The 18510-nt window shown below is 47.0% G+C and overlaps 2 protein-coding genes across 4 annotated transcripts in view; one reads left to right on the top strand and one right to left on the bottom strand.

Moving 5' to 3' along the window:
* Positions 1-11158, top strand: part of LOC118226026 (GTP-binding protein REM 2-like) — an 11604-nt gene extending 446 nt beyond the window's left edge. Inside the window, exons 1-5 of one of the 3 annotated variants that reach the window (XM_035415270.1) lie at positions 1-48; positions 3574-3874; positions 4291-4364; positions 6914-7091; positions 10819-11158. The exon at positions 1-48 is cut by the window's left edge and continues 116 nt beyond it. In XM_035415270.1, coding sequence (XP_035271161.1) covers positions 3583-3874; positions 4291-4364; positions 6914-7091; positions 10819-11117 — 843 coding nt within the window. In that variant the 5' untranslated portion in view covers positions 1-48; positions 3574-3582 and the 3' untranslated portion in view covers positions 11118-11158. Of the gene's footprint in view, positions 60-3573; positions 3875-4290; positions 4365-6913; positions 7092-10818 lie in introns of all 3 variants that reach the window. The other 2 variants (XM_035415268.1, XM_035415269.1) reach the window with 2 other exon arrangements.
* The window catches only part of LOC118225953 (tripartite motif-containing protein 16-like), a 972804-nt gene that overhangs the window by 795382 nt on the left and 158912 nt on the right, over positions 1-18510 (bottom strand). The gene's annotated exons all lie outside the window — the stretch shown is intronic.

The following is an 18510-nucleotide window of genomic DNA, read 5'->3' as shown; positions in this document are numbered from 1 at the left end:
ACACAAAGAAAATCACGCGCGAGCATACCCACGCCCGGAGGAGCAGAGGCAGGTAGCAGGTAGGGGAATGGAAGAGGGTCGCGTGGCAGCACACCTTTACAATATGGGTCATTAGGAGAGAATGTAACAAAATCTGTTCGTTAAATAGTGGCTGCATGTGATTAAATGCCTATCGCCTTCTTACAGCAGGATAGCCAAACGAGCGTCGTTGAAGCGCTGCGTAAGTGGCACGCGGTAACACTTAGTTAACGCAAATGATTGTAATTGATTTTTTAAAAATTGTTTCACGGAAGGTGTAATTGAGACGTCGTGCGTTCTTTTGATACAGTCGTTTGTATAGCCACCCAAACACACCTCTCCAACGCAACGTAGGGCAACGTCGAAGAAGTACAAACTGTCCGCTTCTATAATAATACTAATAATAATAATAAGAAGAATGTCAGTAGTGCTTACCATTTTCAGTAAAATATAAATTAGATTATGATTGTTTAAAATGTTTAAATGTCACAATGTTTAAAGAAAGGTGAAATGAAAATTTATTTAAGAACGGATTGAAAACAAAAACTCTTAAAGTTTAATTTGCAAATCAAAAAAAAAAAAACTATGCACAATGAATAAATATAAAAATTAGAAATCATTATTAGCAAAAAAGGACCTACTATTGGATATGTGTGCAGTTTATGTTTACATGTAAATTGAGTGCATTCCGGGGGGAAAAAAACAAAAAAAAAAAACATTATTTTAACATCAGACATCTTCCGCCTTCCATCACGTCCCCCGGAGTTGATAGATTCCATGCGCGCAGCACAGTTGAAGCCCACGCTAATTCTCATGGTTATGATTATGGCTTCGGACACATTTGTGGTTAAGATAGGAATTATAGGCCATGGCTACGTTTATACGCCTCGATTCATCATTCATTATGGCCGGAGCAGCGGTGACACTGGCGCAGATGTTACCAGTGTAGTAATTGAGGTATTTAATTGTTAACAATCACAATGAGTGATGGTTTGCAACGCTAATCAGACCACTGTTTTCCTAATAGTTAAACTGACATGCACTGAACAGAGATTTCTTCCTTCTCTCCCTCCTTTCTGTCTAGGCACACTCTAATTCATTAATTAACTCCTTTTAATCGCTGCTGACAGCTTTCTCATCTCTCTCTTTCTCTGTCTCCCTCTCTATCTGTGAAATGTGACTGCACTGTAGAGTTAGAGAGATCATACTGTGTTAACCCTCTCTCTGTCTCTCTATCTGTGAACTGTGACTGTACTGTATTGTTAAAGAGATCATACCATATTAACCCCCCTCTCTCTTGCTCTCTCTCTCTCTCATCTCAACCCTCTCCATTTCAGTCTTCCTTTCTTTCACAGTGCTTTATTGGCATTGCACTTTGATGCCAGAGAACAAATGAGAAATCCCAAACAATTACATAACTAAATTCTCCCAATGTAGTGTTAATGTACTGTAGTGTTCAGTCAGTATGTATAGTTTGTATTAATTGTCTCTCTCTGGGTAGTGTTAATGTACTGTAGTGTGCAGTTAGTGTGTATATTCTGTATTAATTGTCTCTCTTCGGGTAGTGTTAATGTACTGTAGTGTGCGGTCAGTGTACATATACTGACAAAATAAGTTAGCAAACTAGCTATGTACTTTATTGTAGGGAGATAGCATTAGGGTTGCCAGATTCAGATGGTGGTGGGGAGGAGAATGGTGTGATCCCTTCAGAACTGAAGTTGGGTCAGGGAGTCATTGATCACACTACAGACTTACTGGTACATTTCATTGACCAGTAGGGACCACAAACCGGTCCTGTACAAATAATTTGAAATCCGGACATTCCAGTTGAAAACTGGACGTCTGGCCAATCTAGTTAGCTTTAGTTGGATGGTCTAGTTCAAATGAGCCATCTCAAATGACCAATATGATTTTGCAGGAATTTGTGGATATAGTGAGCAGATGAGCTAAATGTTAGATGAGTAACGATAGCTAGTTAGCACTAGTTAGTTATTACCAAATTAGCTCTAGTTAGTTATTACCACACAATGTGCATCAGCTAGCTAGTTAGTTAGTTATTTTTTTTTGTTTCCTGCTAACCAAATAAGTAAGCAAGCGATACATTAAAGGTGAAGTGTGTGGTACTGCATGAAATGTCTGATGACCTTGCGAGCTAGTTAAGTCACAGAAATACTTTATAGTCAGAGTGTCATTGCTTTGCAAGTTGGTACATTACTACATGACCAAAACCAGGGGATTTGTAAGAGTATGAGACAATATTTATAATAATAATAATAATAATAATAATAATACATTTACATTTCAACATGCTTTCCTAAGCAGATAAAAATGAGGCTTAAAATGACAACACAAGGGATACAATCAAAGCAGCATAAAAGGGAAGAATGAACAGCAAATAAAAAAGCAATACACGAAAGGCACTAATAAAACGAAGAGAAGAACAAAGCACAGTAAAATTAAAACACAAAAAAAAATCTATAAAAGGAGATGAGAAAATAGTAGCATTTAAGACCCAACACTTAAAAAAGGATAGACACAGAAGCCAGATCCATTCTTCCAGTAATTGCTGTTGGGCAAATGAGTCCAGCAAAGTCTTTCTGAAAAACCATCTTAAAATGCGATTTCCTCGTCTTTCTGAACAGCCATCTTAAAATGAGATTTCCCAGTCTTTCTGAACAGCCATCTTAAAATGAGATTTCCCAGTCTTTCTGAACAGCCATCTTAAAATGCGATTTCCCGGTCTTTCTGAACAGCCATCTTAAAATGTGATTTCCCGGTCTTGCTGAACAGCCATCTTAAAATGTGATTTCCCAGTGCCGACTGTGGGTGGCGGCTCCACAGGTGATCACATCGCTCAGGGTGTGCAAGGGCACAGCCAGATAGTGGTCCACGTTTCATCGCTATCTAGCGCCCCCCGCTGGTCGTTCGGGCGTCCCCAGGACTGTACCGAATGTGAAAAGTCTTTCCACCACTCTCTTACGAATTCCCCATTGTGAGCTTAGCGGCGAGCCGTGGTGTGAGAAGAGCAGCTGGTGACGCCACGCGTTTCGGAGAAGCGCGGATGTCTGCGCTCTCCCGAATCGGCAGTGGGGATCGCGCATGAACGCGGCTGCAACTGCAGACAGTTGGCCGTTCCAAATTAGGGTGGGAATCGAACAGGCTCAGCCGCACGTCGGGCGACAAATTTCTGTCTAAAAAAGTCATTTCAGTCGTGTAGCAGATGAGTGGATGAGCTGCCCGGTGTGTTTGTCTCAGAATTTTGAATCACATTTTGACAAATCAGAAGTAGGTGTGGTGGAGAAGTACCAGGGATCCTGGTTTAAACAGCCTATATGTGTGGAGGCCTTCATACAAAACCTGTTTTTGAAGAGAGAAGATTTCTACTGTGCAGTATACACGAACAATGCACATGCCTATTAACCAATCAGAATTGAGCAAGATTGTGTAAGAAAATTGTTTGATTTTTATATCTTACTGTGCATTAACCATTTCTCTGTGCAATCTTAATACACTTTGGTCTGCTTGACAGTGAGCATAAATTTGTGTTTCTTTCAGAGTGAAAGTATGACCCTCTCCAGTGCCCCACCCCAACGTAGAGGAAGTACCCCTCTGCCAATCAAACACCAGCTCAGACGGGAGGAAGCTGTTAATGAGGATTGTGATTGGACGCCGGGGCTGAGTGGGGCCTCCCCTTCTCCAATCAGCTTCAGCCCTGCCGGGGAGGAGGCGGTTTTGCCCACGGGGCAAGAGGGGCCCCTTCGCATTGCCCTGCTGGGGCAGAACGGGGTGGGAAAGTCTTCCCTCGCCATCGCCCTCGCTGGGGAGTTCGACAGGACCGCATCCATCGACTCTGAGGGTATTGTGTACATGAGAGAGAGAGTCTGTGTGTTTGTGTGTGTACGTGTGAGAGAGATAGAGTCTGTGTGTGTGTGTGTGTGAGAGAGAGAGAGTGAGAGACTGTGTGTGTGTGTGTGCATCTGTGTATGTTTGAGTGTGTGTGTGTGTGTGTGAGAGAGAGAGAGAGACTGTGTGTGTATGTGTGTGTGTGCATCTGTGTATGTATGAGTGTGTGTGTGTGTGTGAGAGAGAGAGAGACTGTGTGTGTATGTGTGTGTGTGCATCTGTGTATGTATGAGTGTGTGTGTGTGTGTGTGTGTGAGAGAGAGAGACTGTGTGTGTATGTGTGTGTGTGCATCTGTGTATGTATGAGTGTGTGTGTGTGTGCGTGTGTGTTTTTTACATCAGGGGCTGATGGGTACGTGTTTGTCTCAGGAGAGGGCTACGTTCGCACGGTCACCGTGGACGATGAAGAGAGCACCATCATCATCTACGACAACTGGAGACAGGTGAGCTAGGCCCCGCCTCTTTGCTCGTCTTCCTCCGCCTCCCAGCATTTCTGTTCTTTCCATCGAAACGCGTCTCCTCCTGCTTGGACTCCGAGGCCCTCCCCCCTGTCCACAGCAAAATCAGCCACCGGTTCACGCCCCAGACACCCCGGGAGAGGAGTTAGCGGTGCCATAATCTTTTCAAAAAAATTTTTTTATTGATCGAGGAAGCGCTGAGTTCGGGCGAAGGGCACCGAACCCTGCGGCTGTCCGCATGCAGGAGCCAGTACCGCGGCTACACCCATGCGCATCTCTGAAAAAAAATACATTTTTCAAATAAATGCATAAATAAAATTGTTGGCACGGCGACAGCAGGCAGACAACAGTGACAAGACAGTGCTAGAAAACCTAAAAATGGAACACAGTTCATTTTTTTTTTTTTTTAATTGGATTTTTTTTTCTTTCTGGTGCTCCTACACAGCAAAAAGCTTCAGGGCATGAGCAGCACTGAGAGAGCACTCTGGGTAATGGAGTATACACTGGCCCAGCAGGAGTTGATTTAACCAAAGTCATTTTGCTGTGTTTGTTTGCTTGTTTGTTCTTTCTTTCTTTCTTTCTTTCTTTCTCCCGTTGTTTCTTTCTTTGTTGTTTCTGGCTCTTTCTTTCCCTGACTTCTAAGTTCAAATGGCACACAATGTATTCTCTTCTTGGGGGAAGAAAATAGTTAAATCATGTTAAAATCTTAAACCACCAACAACACTACTCTTACAGGAACCACCTGACCTCTCTAGGCATGGCCACAGCCAATCACGTGTTGCCCTGACTTACTTAGGGCACAGCCGCTTATGGCCACAGCCAATCAAGAGCTGCCTGGACTTCCTTAGGGCACAGCCAATCACATGCTGTCCTGTATGACTGCCTCTGGAATCATGTGACATATCGTTACTCGGCTCAGAATTAACCCCCTGACAAAATATCCAGCACACAAGCTTATAAGTGGCTAATAAAGGTGTAATTGCAGTGGTAATTAAGGTGTTGTGTACGAAGGCTTTAGGAATACACACATTATTTTAAGTGTGACATAAATACTGAGTAAGCACAAACGCATTATCATAGTCTGTACCATCATTATCACTACAACACTATCACACCCTCCCTCCTTGCTCTAGTATCTGACACTTCAGCTAAAATACTGACCTGATACTGACTGAATACTGACCCAATACTGACTAACTACTGACCCAATATTGCCTAAATTCTGACCCAATATTGCCTAAATTCTGACCGAACACTGGCTCCTATACTCACTCAGCATAATTTACAATTCACAGTTTAACTTTTAGCGTTACACTCACCCAGTGCAGACCCAAAAAAACCCCCAAAAAAACCCCCCATCATCGGTTCCGATTCGCGTTCAGGACAGACACAGCGTTGTGTTTTCTGATTCAGTTTCTGTGGATCTGCAGCAGTGAGAACACGCAGACATGTGACTCGGCAGATCCAATGAGCGGGTGGCCGCAGCTCTCCCCTCCAGTGCGAGCCCGAGCTAGCCCGCACGCCGCAGCCATCGCCAGCTTTCTCCATCTTCGGGATTCGCGCGTTCGGAGACGACGTTTCTCGCTCTGTCTGACTCATTTTTCTATTTCTGTTGCCGCCACCGCGCCGAGAACGTCCCCCCTCGACAGCCGAAGCGGTTGTTAGCGCATTTGATTAAATCAGCGACAGGGTCGAGTCGTTCCAGACTGTGCCAAAAGTGCCTTTTTCTTTCTGCCACCAGTCCTATTTTTGGTCAGTGACAATTTGTGTCATCTAGCATCTGTGAGCGTTAGTGTGCCTGTGAGTGTCAGTGTGTCTGTGAGTGTTTGTGCATCGTTTGTGCATTGTATGTATGTGCGCATTTGCAGGCTCTTAAAAAGGACTTGAGTACTATTTATGATCCTACTGTGATGTTAGTTTTCTGTGAGGCAGGCTAACGTGGCTAACGCACAGCGCTGTTATTTTTCTGTGAGGCAGGCTAACATGGCTAACGCACAGCACTGTTAGTTTTCTGTGAGGCAGGCTAACGTGGCTAACGCACAGCACTGTTAGTTTTCTGTGAGGCAGGCTAACATGCTAACGCACAGCACTGTTAGTTTTCTGTGAGGCAGGCTAACATGGCTAACGCACAGCACTGTTAGTTTTCTGTGAGGCAGGCTAACGTGGCTAACGCACAGCGCTGTTATTTGTCTGTGAGGCAGGCTAACATGGCTAACGCACAGCACTGTTAGTTTTCTGCGAGGCAGGCTAACGTGGCTAACGCACAGCACTGTTAGTTTTCTCTGAGGCAGGCTAACACAGATGATGCACAGCTAGCCAGAGCAGGAGCGTAATATAACCAGGTGTTTGAGATCGATTGGATGGAAGGATCTGGTGGTATGATTATCGGTATATATGATTGGATGGAATAAATGGGTGGTATGATCATGGCCACTTATGATTGGGTGGGAGAAACCAATGATAGGAATTCTGATAGGACTCCCTCCAACAATTAACTACATCTCTCTCTCTCTCTCTCTCTCTCTCTCTCTCAGGACCTGTCGGCCTTGCGGTGCGAGGTGTGCGTCCTGGTGTTCTCGGTGACGGACAGGCGAAGTTTTCACCGAACCGCTCAGCTCCGCCTCCTCCTGAGGGAGACCCAGCCTCAAACTCCCATCATCCTCGTGGGCAACAAGAGCGACCTGGTCAGGACGAGGGAGGTCAGCACTGAGGGTAGGTACAGTTCATCCCAAGCAGCCAAAACTGGGCTGCGTTTTTTAAGCTCACTTCAGTTTCGCAGCATTCAGGTGTTTGATGGAGTGTTCCCCGTATTCAGGGGTTTTGGTGGTGTGATCGCTACATTCAGGGGAGTGTTCCCCGTATTCAGGGGTTTGGTGGTGCGATCGCTACATTCAGGGGAGTGTTCCCCCTATTCAGTGGTTTGATGGTGTATTCAGGGTTTTGGTGCTGTATTCAGTGGTTTGGTGCCGTATTCAGGGGTTTGATGGTGTATTCAGGGGTTTGGTGCTGCATTCAGGGGCTTGATGGAGAGCTTATTCTTCAAACCGTTCCAGCGTCTGAGTACTGATTCAAACGTATCACGACCTGCTGCTAAAATCACATTGTGTGGAAAAAAACTTTTAGTTTTTGAATTAGTTATTTGTTTTATGTAGGTGTATGCGTATGTAAGTATAATTTGCATATGAGCCACAATACAGTGAAGAAAATTTAACGTTATGCTGCAAAATTATTATTATTACTTTTTTTTTTCAAAATTGCTGATTTTTTGAATTGATACATTCTGGAAGGGACATGCAGGCTATACGGTCCAAAGGGCTGAGACATGCCCCCCCCCCCAACCCCCCCTCCCCCCCTTAAGGCCCCGCCTGAGAGGAAGGACAGAGCTGCCTCTTCCTCAGCTTCTGCCTGTTTTAGTTTTAGACTGTTTTAGTTGCAATTAAGGAACGCACTTCTAATTACTGCTAATTAGTGCGACTGCCTCTGCAAATGTCTGTTCTCTTCTCTTTCGTTCTCTCTCTCTCCCTTCCTGCCTCTCTTTCGCTCTCTCCCTCTCTCTCCCTATCTCTCTTTCTCTCTCTCTCCCACCTTGTCTCTCTTTCGCTCTCTCTCCCTCCCTGCATCTCTCTCTCCCTCTCCCTCCCTCTCTCCCTCTCTCCTCCACTCTCTCTGTCATTTCCTCTGGGCTCTATGTTACCATGGAGCCCCAGTGTGTGTGTGTGCGTGTGTGTACCTGTGCATGTGTGAGTAGGTGCGTTTGTGTGTGTGTGAGTGTGTGTGTGCGTGTGTATGTGTGTGTGTGCCTGTCCGTGCATGTGTGTGTGTGTGTGTGTGTGCACGTGTGTGTGTGTGTGTGAGTAGGTGCGTTTGTGTGTGTGTATTTGTGTGTGAGTGTGCATGTGTGTGTGTGTGGGTGTGCATGTGTATTTGTGTGTGAGTGTGCATGTGTGTGTGTGTGTTAGTAGGTGCGTTTGTGTGTGTGAGTGTGTGTGTGCGTGTGTATGTGTGTGTGTGTGTGTGCATGTTTGTGAGTGTGTGTGTGTTTTTGAGTCCCTCTTCAGAGCTCTGTTTTGCTAAAGACAGGCAGCTGTGAGTGTAGCAGGAACTCAGCCGATGCAGATTTTTAACATGTACGGCGAAGTTATCATCACACAAAGCGATGCAGGAAGCAGAGCTGGCGCTGAATGGAGATGGGGTCCGCCACTGGAGCGATATCAGCAGTGACAGTGCGGAACGCGGAATGGGTAGACACCCGCAAAATGGCAGAGCGCACTGCGCTGAATATTAAACTCGTCCGGACGCTGGCTAGGGTGCGGTTTGTGCTGAGACCGGCCTGTTGGGTAACTGCTCCGCACACCTGCAGTTCCTTTCTCAGGGCTCGTCTCCCAGCGCTGGAGAGCTTTGCTGGCGACTCCTCTTCAGCTGTTTACCGAATGCTTCCTGAAGCGAACGTAATTGGGCCTGAAAGGCTGCTTACCTTTGCTCACCGTGATTGGAGCTCACGAGCATCGTGCCGCAGCGCTAACGAGCGTGGTTAGCGCGTTCGGCAGTTGAAACGTGAAACCTCGGAGCAGCCTCAGAGAAGGAGAATGTAAACGACGCCGAGGCCTGTGGTTTCTGAACTACATTTCGATACTGCGTCTGACCGTTGGTGCTAAAAAAAAATAAAAAAATAAAACAAAGTGATAACAGAAGCTTGCAGCCCAAAGTGCGGTCTCAGTAATTAAAGTTTACTCATATTGTTTTTTCCTACTTATCCACACAAGGAGCAGCTGCAAGTGTGCAGTTTCCTTTGGTTTTTATCAGTTGGGAATTTTTAAAAATATAAAATTTGTATTTTAAATAAAAAAATTATACAATTATGAAAACAAATATTTGAGCTATTGACAAAAAAAAGCACAGGCATCGCAATCCCATTCTGGGTGAAGCTGCTGGTCAGATTTTGGTCGTTCTGGCTGAAAACTGTCGGAGTAGCGTACAGAAGATAGATGTAGAACGAGAAGAAATAAAGAGAACATTAAGTTGGCTTTTTCTGAAATCCAAGACCTTGACTTGACTGCAGTCCCATTACTGTTGTAAGAAATGATGAAATATAAAAGACAGCGTATTCGCCAAGAACAGATCATCTGAGGGAGACACATTGATGCACATCAAGAGTGATGGCTACACTGACTTTAGCAATAAAGCCAGTTAATCATTTCCCAAAGATTTATAGGCACCGGGGCGAAGGGAGTTTTTGAGTGATACCAGAATCACTGAGTTTATAGAGGAAATGGTACCAGAAACAAAAGTATTTTTCTTCCTTTCTGGATTTCTTTTTGGGGTACTTATTTCATTGGTATAACTGTGTAAGGATAGTCTGGCTGTGCACTGGCATTTACTGTGGTTTTCGATACTAATTGTTGGGATTTGTCCAGCTAACTTTCGACTTACTGATAATATATTCTGCCCTTCTGTGCCTTCTTGGTGATGTGGCACATTTTAGTTTCTGAGACTGACGCTGATGTTCTTCACTTGTGTGAGTCGCTCGGGGAAAGAGTGCCTGCTAAGCGATAATTTAATGTAATGTTACGACTGAATGTACTGAGTAAAAAAAACTGCATCACATCTGACGGTGCGGGGCCCAGCTATGACAGCACTGTTCCAGCACAGCAAGGTTCTGCTGCATCAGTGGCACAGAGGGTGACATACTGTTGGCGCAAGATCTTTTTTTTTGTAGAATAAGATTAAAGTGCGATATGACACGCGAAGCCATATTGGCATGAATATTGGCAGTTAGGGGGTGTCATTAGGCATGGTGCTGGACACCTCCCTCGGTGTTCATGATATAACACGGGTTTGAGTTCCAAAGTCGCCTTCAGAACATGCATCCATCAACAGATATCCCAGTAGACTTCGAAAAATGCATGGCAAAAGATTCTTTTAAAAATAAAATGGACAGTAAAGTGCAATCTTCTGCAAGATGAAGTTTCTTGGTCACTAAGCAACGGGAATTCAGTTTTATAGACTTGGCTAGCATTCGTACAGAAGCTTAGTCACTTCGCCCTTCTCTGTTGATTTGAAGTTGGTGGCTGCTCTCCTCTCCGTGCGGTAAGTGAAACAGACAGACAGCCCACTCTGAAGAATCGAATACTGAGCCGAGAGGCTTTAAAGCAACGTTTTAAAAGCATCATCATTTCTTTAGTTTTTCTCTTCTGTTTCTTTCTCTCTCAGAACTCACTCCCTCCCTCCGCCCCATTCTGTCTCTTTGGCAGCACCTTTCCTCTCTCCGGAAAATTCACATTTTCTGTGATTCAAGTTTTGTGAATTGTTTTGTGAATTTGGTGACAAAATGTTCTCCCCCCTCCCCTCTCTCTCTCTCTCTCCCCTCCTCGCCCCCCCCCTCCTTCTCTCCTCCCTCTCTCTCCTCTCCCTCCCCCACCCCCCCCCCCCTCCCTCTCAGAGGCCCACTCCAGCGCGGTGCTGTTTGACTGCCAGTACCTGGAGCTCTCCGCCTCGCTGGACCACCGCACCTCGGAGCTGCTGGAGGGGGCGGTGAGGGCCGCTCGGGGCCAGGCCTGGGGGCCCGGGGGGGCTGGGGGGGGCCCCGTGGACGACCGCAGGGAGAGCCTCACCACCAAGGCCAAACGGTTCCTCTCCAGCCTGGTGCCCCGCTACCCCAGGGAGAGGGAGCGGGAGCGGGAGGGGGGCAGGTTCTGCAGGCAGAAATCACGCTCCTGCCACGATCTCGGAGCTCTGTGACAGAGGGAGAGAGAGGGAGGGAGAGAGAGGGGGGGTGGGGGGGGGGGTGAAAAAGAAAAAAGAGAAAAAGAGGGAGGGAGGGAGTGGGTGAGAGAGGGAGAGACAGAGGGAGAGAGAGTGTGAAGGGGAAGGTGAGGGATAAGGAGAGAGAAAGAGAGAGAGAGAGAGAGAGACAGACAGACAAAGGGAGAGAGAGAGAGAAAGAGAGAACAGGAAATGAGTGTGAGAAAGGAGAGTGTGTCAGCATGCAGAATGAACAAAGGAAGACACAATGAGCGAGGGAAGATGACGAGGGAGAAAAGTGGAAAGAAATGATGAATAATAATAATAATAATAATAATAATAAAATAATAATAATAATAATATGCTTGAGTTACCTCAAAGTATTTACACAAGTATTCTTAGCGAACACATTCTTACACAGTGTCCCTGGTTTATTGGGTCAGAATTGGGTTCCTGTTCCCAGTAACCCTCCAGAAGCAGGTTTGGGGACCCCTCAGTAGGGGGTTTGGGGACCCCTCAGTAGGGGGTTTGGGGTCCCCCTCAGTAGGGGGTTTGGGGACCCCTCAGTAGGGGGTTTGGGGACCCCCTCAGCAGGGGGTTTGGGGACCCCTCAGTAGGGGGTTTGGGGTCCCCCTCAGTAGGGGGTTTGGGGACCCCCTCAGCAGGGGGTTTGCGGATTTGATTATTATTTTATTTTATTTTTTCCAGCGAATGCGCGTTGCCCTCGGCGTCCGGCTCCCTGGACGGGACGCGAAGGCGCGTTTCTGACCCTGAGAGGGTTCGTACGGGGTTAGGGTTAGGGTGAGAGGGTTCGTATGGGGTTAGGGTTAGGGTTAGGGTGAGAGGGTTCGTACGGGGTTAGGGTTAGGGTTAGGGTGAGAGGGTTCGTATGGGGTTAGGGTTAGGGTTAGGGTGAGAGGGTTCGTATGGGGTTAGGGTTAGGGTTAGGGTGAGAGGGTTCGTACGGGGTTAGGGTTAGGGTGAGAGGGTTCGTATGGGGTTAGGGTTAGGGTTAGGGTGAGAGGGTTCGTACGGGGTTAGGGTTAGGGTTGGGGTGAGAGGGTTTGTATGGGGTTAGGGTTAGGGTTAGGGTGAGAGGGTTCGTACGGGGTTAGGGTTAGGGTTGGGGTGAGAGGGTTTGTACGGGGTTAGGGTTAGGGTTAGGGTGAGAGGGTTCGTACGGGGTGAGCCTAATAAAGCTGCGTTTCGCTTCACGGCTGGCGAGCGCTTCCTGAAGCTCCAGGGAGTCGGGCGCTGGGCGAAGGCCAAGCATGAGGTGATGACATCATCATGATGTCATAATGGTGGGGGTGCATGATGCTGGTTGTTGAGGTGAACCGGAGTGAGCGAACAGCACTGTTTCCTCAAGGGTGGTTGTGGGTTCGAATCCCAGGCCTGGGCTTTTCAGTGTGGAGTTTGTGGAGGATAAAACAACCTCGCCCTCTCAAAAAGTTGTTAAATGCTAAGATACAAAACAAACACACAAAAAAAAAAACAGATAAGAATGCATAATTAGGCTGGTCATTTTCCTGCGGATGACTAGGCCTGATGTGGGGCTGTATGAAGCACACTGAGGCTGTCTCTGCCGGTGTCAGCTGGGGAGTACAAAACAGAAAACTTCCCCTTTAACTGACTGTTGGTCTCGACTTGCAGTCCTCTTCCTTGAGTTGCCATTACATTACAGGCTATTAGCAGACGCTCTTATCCAGAGCAACTTGCACAACTTTTTACACAGCATTTACACTGCATCCATTTACACAGCTGGATATGTACTGAAGCAATGCAGCTTAAGTGCCTTGCTCAAGGGTACGACGGCAGTGTCCAAGCGGGGAATCGAACCTGTGACCTTTAGGTTGCGAGACCAGCTCCTTTCCCCATTATACTACACTGCCATTTATCATTCAGTCTCCCTAACATGACGTGAGGAGAGAATCTGTGTGTTCACCTGCCAATGGATTATTCAGATCATGGGCAAACTTGTTAATCAAAATGAAAATGATGGAAAACAGGTGGAGACCAATAATCGCTTTAAGGCAAAGTTTTCTGCCTCCTCAATTTTCGGCTCAGCAGCCACCAATGAGCTCTACTGTATGAACCAGGAAGTGATGTCACACACTGGCAACTCAATGTAAAGAAATACTTACTGATATGACATCTTGTAATAAGGAATGTCTTCTTTTTTATCTTTTTTTTGGGTGGGGGGGGGTGGGCGGCTTGTGAAATAATAAAACAGCTGTAATGTACAAGGAGAAAAATGCTGGAGGGAAATGCTTGTGTGGGGGGGGGTGGGGGGAGGGGGGTCACAGCATGGTTCGTCAGCTGTTGTCATCTCATCATTTTTATTACGAGTATAAACATGTAGATACCGCGCCGCGTGGTGACTGTGCTGTCACGGTGGAACGCCATTGGTCACTTGCCACACCCTTTCATCTGGAGGACCAATTAAAATTCATTTTGTTTGAAATTTCCGCAAAGTATGTTTTCTTTACTTCTTGGGTGTGTGTGCACGTGTGCGCTTGTGTGTGAAAGTGCTGTGCGTACGATTGTGCACGTGTGCGCCTGTGTGTGAAAGTGCTGTGCGTTCGGTTGTGCACGTGTGCGCCTGTGTGTGAAAGTGTTGTGCGTACGATTGTGCACGTGTGCGCTTGCGTGTGAAAGTGCTGTGCGTACGATTGTGCACGTGTGCGCCTGTGTGTGAAAGTGCTGTGCGTTCGGTTGTGCACGTGTGCGCCTGTGTGTGAAAGTGCTGTGCGTACGATTGTGCACGTGTGCGCCTGTGTGTGAAAGTGCTGTGCGTTCGGTTGTGCACGTGTGCGCTTGTGTGTGAAAGTGCTGTGCGTACGATTGTGCACGTGTGCGCCTGTGTGTGAAAGTGCTGTGCGTTCGGTTGTGCACGTGTGCGCCTGTGTGTGAAAGTGCTGTGCGTTCGGTTGTGCACGTGTGCGCCTGTGTGTGAAAGTGCTGTGCGTACGATTGTGCACGTGTGCGCTTGCGTGTGAAAGTGCTGTGCGTACGATTGTGCACGTGTGCGCCTGTGTGTGAAAGTGCTGTGCGTTCGATTGTGCACGTGTGCGCCTGTGTGTGAAAGTGCTGTGCGTTCGGTTGTGCACGTGTGCGCCTGTGTGTGAAAGTGCTGTGCGTTCGGTTGTGCACGTGTGCGCCTGTGTGTGAAAGTGCTGTGCGTTCGATTGTGCACGTGTGCGCTTGTGCGTGCACCTGTGCTCGTGCATGAGAGCATATACACATGTGCTTTATGAGTGTGTGTGTGCATGCGCTCACTTGTGTGTGAAAGTGAGTGCATGTGTTTGATTGTGCGTGCGTGCTCGTGTGTGACAGTGCATGCGTGTGCTAGTGCGTGACATACACATTGGATAAATTGAAAAAGCCAGTATTCCCACACATGCAGTAAAACAAAGAAAGTGATAATGCTGGACACACATTATTTTATCGGTCATTAATATACAGAGTGCACAGGGGAACGTTTGATTGGACGAGGCACAGAAAAGCAGAAGCCCTGTGGAAAGCAGTTTTGGCAGAAACCCTGAGGCTCGTGAGCTGGAGGAGAGCGTAGCGAGGGAGATGGCGGTGGCGATGTGCGTTCGGGTGCCTCCTTCAGACCATAGTGCTCCTGAAGAGCTCTTATGCAAGTGGTTACTATAGTTACTGTAGTTATATCACCATGGCGCTGTACGGGCCAGGTACAGTCTGCTTCACTGTGGCTGTGCCCTTTTGGATGTGCTCTTCTCCGTGGAACAGTGCTGCACCGCCCTGTTTTACAGAGCTGCACCGCCCTGTTTTACAGAGCTGCACCGCCCTGTTTTACAGAGCTGCACTACTGTTACAGAGCTGCACCGCCCTGTTTTACAGAGCTGTACTACTGTTAGTGCTGCACCGCCCTGTTTTACAGAGCTGCACTACTGTTAGTGCTGCACTGCCCTGTTTTACAGAGCTGTACTACTGTTACAGTGCTGCACCGCCCTGTTTTATGGAGCTGTACTACTGTTACAGTGCTGCACCGCCCTGTTTTACAGAGCTGTACCGCCCTGTTTTACAGAGCTGTACTACTGTTACAGTGCTGCACTGCCCTGTTTTACAGAGCTGTACTACTGTTAGTGCTGCACTGCCCTGTTTTACAGAGCTGTACTACTGTTATTGCTGCACCGCCCTGTTTTACAGAGCTGTACTACTGTTAGTGCTGCACCGCCCTGTTTTACAGAGCTGTACTACTGTCACAGTGCTGCACCGCCCTGTTTTACAGAGCTGTACTGTTACAGTGCTGCACCGCCCTGTTTTACAGTGCTGTACTACTGTTATTGCTGCACCGCCCTGTTTTACAGAGCTGTACTACTGTTAGTGCTGCACCGCCCTGTTTTACAGAGCTGTACTACTGTCACAGTGCTGCACCGCCCTGTTTTACAGTGCTGTACTACTGTTAGTGCTGCAATGCCCTGTTTTACAGAGCTGTACTACTGTTATTGCTGCACCGCCCTGTTTTACAGTGCTGTACTACTGTTAGTGCTGCACTGCCCTGTTTTACAGAGCTGTACTACTGTTAGTGCTGCACCGCCCTGTTTTACAGAGCTGTACTACTGTCACAGTGCTGCACCGCCCTGTTTTACAGAGCTGTGCTACTGTTAGTGCTGCACCGCCCTGTTTTACCCTGTTTACAATCCCACTGTGCAGATATTTAGCCATTCATGCTGCAGTGCTCAAACACAGCTGTTTTTATTTTATTTTATACTGTGGTCTTGAAGCCAAGCAGTTAATCTACATTTCTCTTTATGTTACGCTGGGCAATTCCAGCTGTTCTTTACACTCACTACAGTACTGTCTAGGTGCATTTAATGCATTTTTCATAGTAAATTCTTCTATCGGAAGAGTGTAAATTATCCTGGACTCCTCACTACATGAACACAGGGAGGATGAGAAGTGTACAAATGCATGTTTGTATGTATATGTGGGTGTGTATGGGGATTGGGCGGTGGGGGGAGGCTGTGGATGAACGTTGCTTGGTGACCGTTGTCAGGGAGACAGAGTCCTAGATTCTTTGTGACATGAAAGCTCCTACCTTCTTTTTTTTGTCAGAGACATGATGGGGGTGGACGAGAGAGGAAAGAGAGAAGAAAGGAGAGGACAGGAGAGAGGAGAAAGGAGAAGAAAGAGGGATGAAAGGGCACAGCCGGGGGGGGGAAGAGGCAATGAAAAAAATGCTGAACTTGATTTTCATTTATTTACAAAGTCAAACAGCACTCCTTCCTCAGCTGGAGCTGCGACTCTTCACAATCTGCCGGGCAGTGTGATCATGGTCAGCATGTCCACACATCGTCACAGCCCTGTACAGCTGGATGTGTGCTCTGTGCTAACTGGCCCTGTACAGCTGGTTGTGTGCTCTGTGCTAACTGGAGCACCTGAGCCTCAGCGCTCTCCTGTCCTGGGAATACCCCAGACACAGCATGCTGTCCCCTCCTCTTCCTCCTGCTCCACCTCCTCCTGCTCCTGTTCCACCTCTTCCTCCTCCTGCTCCACCTCCTCCTGCTCCTCCACTGTGGCATCCTCTCCACCCTCCTCTCTTCTCCCTCCTGCCTGCACAGTCTCCCACTCAATCCAACCCAGCAGGAGCACAGCAGATACGCCAGCACAGACTCAGGGTCAGGCTCCAGCCCCACTATAACCGAAGGGGAAGGACCTAAAACAACAGCTGGAGATAGTGAGTGTGCGTGCGTGAGTGTGTGTGTGTGTGTGTGTGTGTATGTGTGTATGTAATTACTTTTAAGAACAGTACAGCAAATGGAAAACAACAAAAAAGAAAGAAAGAAAAATCCTGAAAAGCCATGACACAGTTATACTCCATCACAATGATTAATTCTCTTGGGTCCAAATCAGGAAGAGTGGGAGGAAGGAACAAAACAGCAGAGGAAGATAGACACAGAGTGCCCTCTGGTGGTCGCACAGAGTCACTGCTGCTCAGACAATACGAATAAGGACACAGAGTGCCCTCTGGTGGTCGGACAGAGTCACTGCTGCTCAGACAATACGAATAAGGATACAGAGTGCCCTCTGGTGGTCGCACAGAGTCACTGCCAGTCAGATGATACAAACAAACCTTGTTGAATGGTAGTGTGTCGGTGTTTGAACCTGTAGCCTGTTAGACTAAAATCCAGGCTCTTCAGCCATTAGTTCAACAAAACAGGCCCAAGACAGACACTACAGACAAATTAATTTTTATTTATTTTAATTTTAACCTGAAGTGTACAGAACAAAACAACAATGTACCACTTCCTTGTAATTATGGGTCAGGGTTTTTATGAATAGAATAGAATACAACTTTATTGTCCAACCAAGGCTAGAAAATAGCCTTCGGCCTCATCTCAAAAGCATAAAAGACAGATGACATATCACAAAAACTACATTGCATATGACTTTACATCAAATGTTACATGAATACTACTGTTAATAGTAGCAACAGGCATCATAATAGCCCCAGATACCATATTCAACCTTATTCACGATGTCCTCTCTTTGGACTCACATTTCGAAAGCCTTTGAAATGTGCCATCAAAAAATAAAGACACGCACACACACACACACACACACGCGAGGACACACACACACCACAAATGGCCACACACATACAATGCAACTTCTGCTAATTTACAAAAGAGACTCTTTTTCTTTCATTTTGTTTTATTTAAAGCAGACAAAATACATTTTTATTCCTTCAATTCACCCAAAAATCAGTCAAAGAATACTTTCTGCAAGTGCAAACATCCCAGTGGTATCAGGATTTGGTAACTGTTTGCTTCTAAGAATGGTTTTTAAAGAGCAATGAATGACACAAACTAGAGCTGTTGGGACTCTCCTCATGTTAAGGCTCTGTTCCAGTGTGTGGGTGGGCCCCATGGTCTGGTATCTGTTAAGGCTCTGTTCCAGTGTGTGGATGGGCCCCATGGTCTGGTATCTGTTAAGGCTCTGTTCCAGTGTGTGGATGGGCCCCATGGTCTGGTATCTGTTGAGGCTCTGTTCCAGTGTGTGGATGGGCCCCACGGTCTGGTATCTGTTAAGGCTCTGTTCCAGTGTGTGGATGGGCCCCATGGTCTGGTATCTGTTAAGGCTCTATTCCAGTGTTTGGATGGGCTCCATGGTCTGGTATCTGTTAAGGCTCTGTTCCAGTGTGTGGATGGGCCCCATGGTCTGGTATCTGTTAAGGCTCTGTTCCAGTGTGTGGATGGGCTCCATGGTCTGGTATCTGTTAAGGCTCTGTTCCAGTGTGTGGATGGGCCCCATGGTCTGGTATCTGTTAAGGCTCTGTTCCAGTGTGTGGATGGGCCAGATGGTCTGGTATCTGTTAAGGCTCTGTTCCAGTGTGTGGATGGGCCCCTTGGTCTGGTAT

Source organism: Anguilla anguilla, chromosome 4 (genome assembly GCF_013347855.1).
Source record: "Anguilla anguilla isolate fAngAng1 chromosome 4, fAngAng1.pri, whole genome shotgun sequence".
NCBI classification, from domain to species: domain Eukaryota; kingdom Metazoa; phylum Chordata; class Actinopteri; order Anguilliformes; family Anguillidae; genus Anguilla; species Anguilla anguilla.
This window is presented reverse-complemented; position numbering and strand designations above follow the sequence as displayed.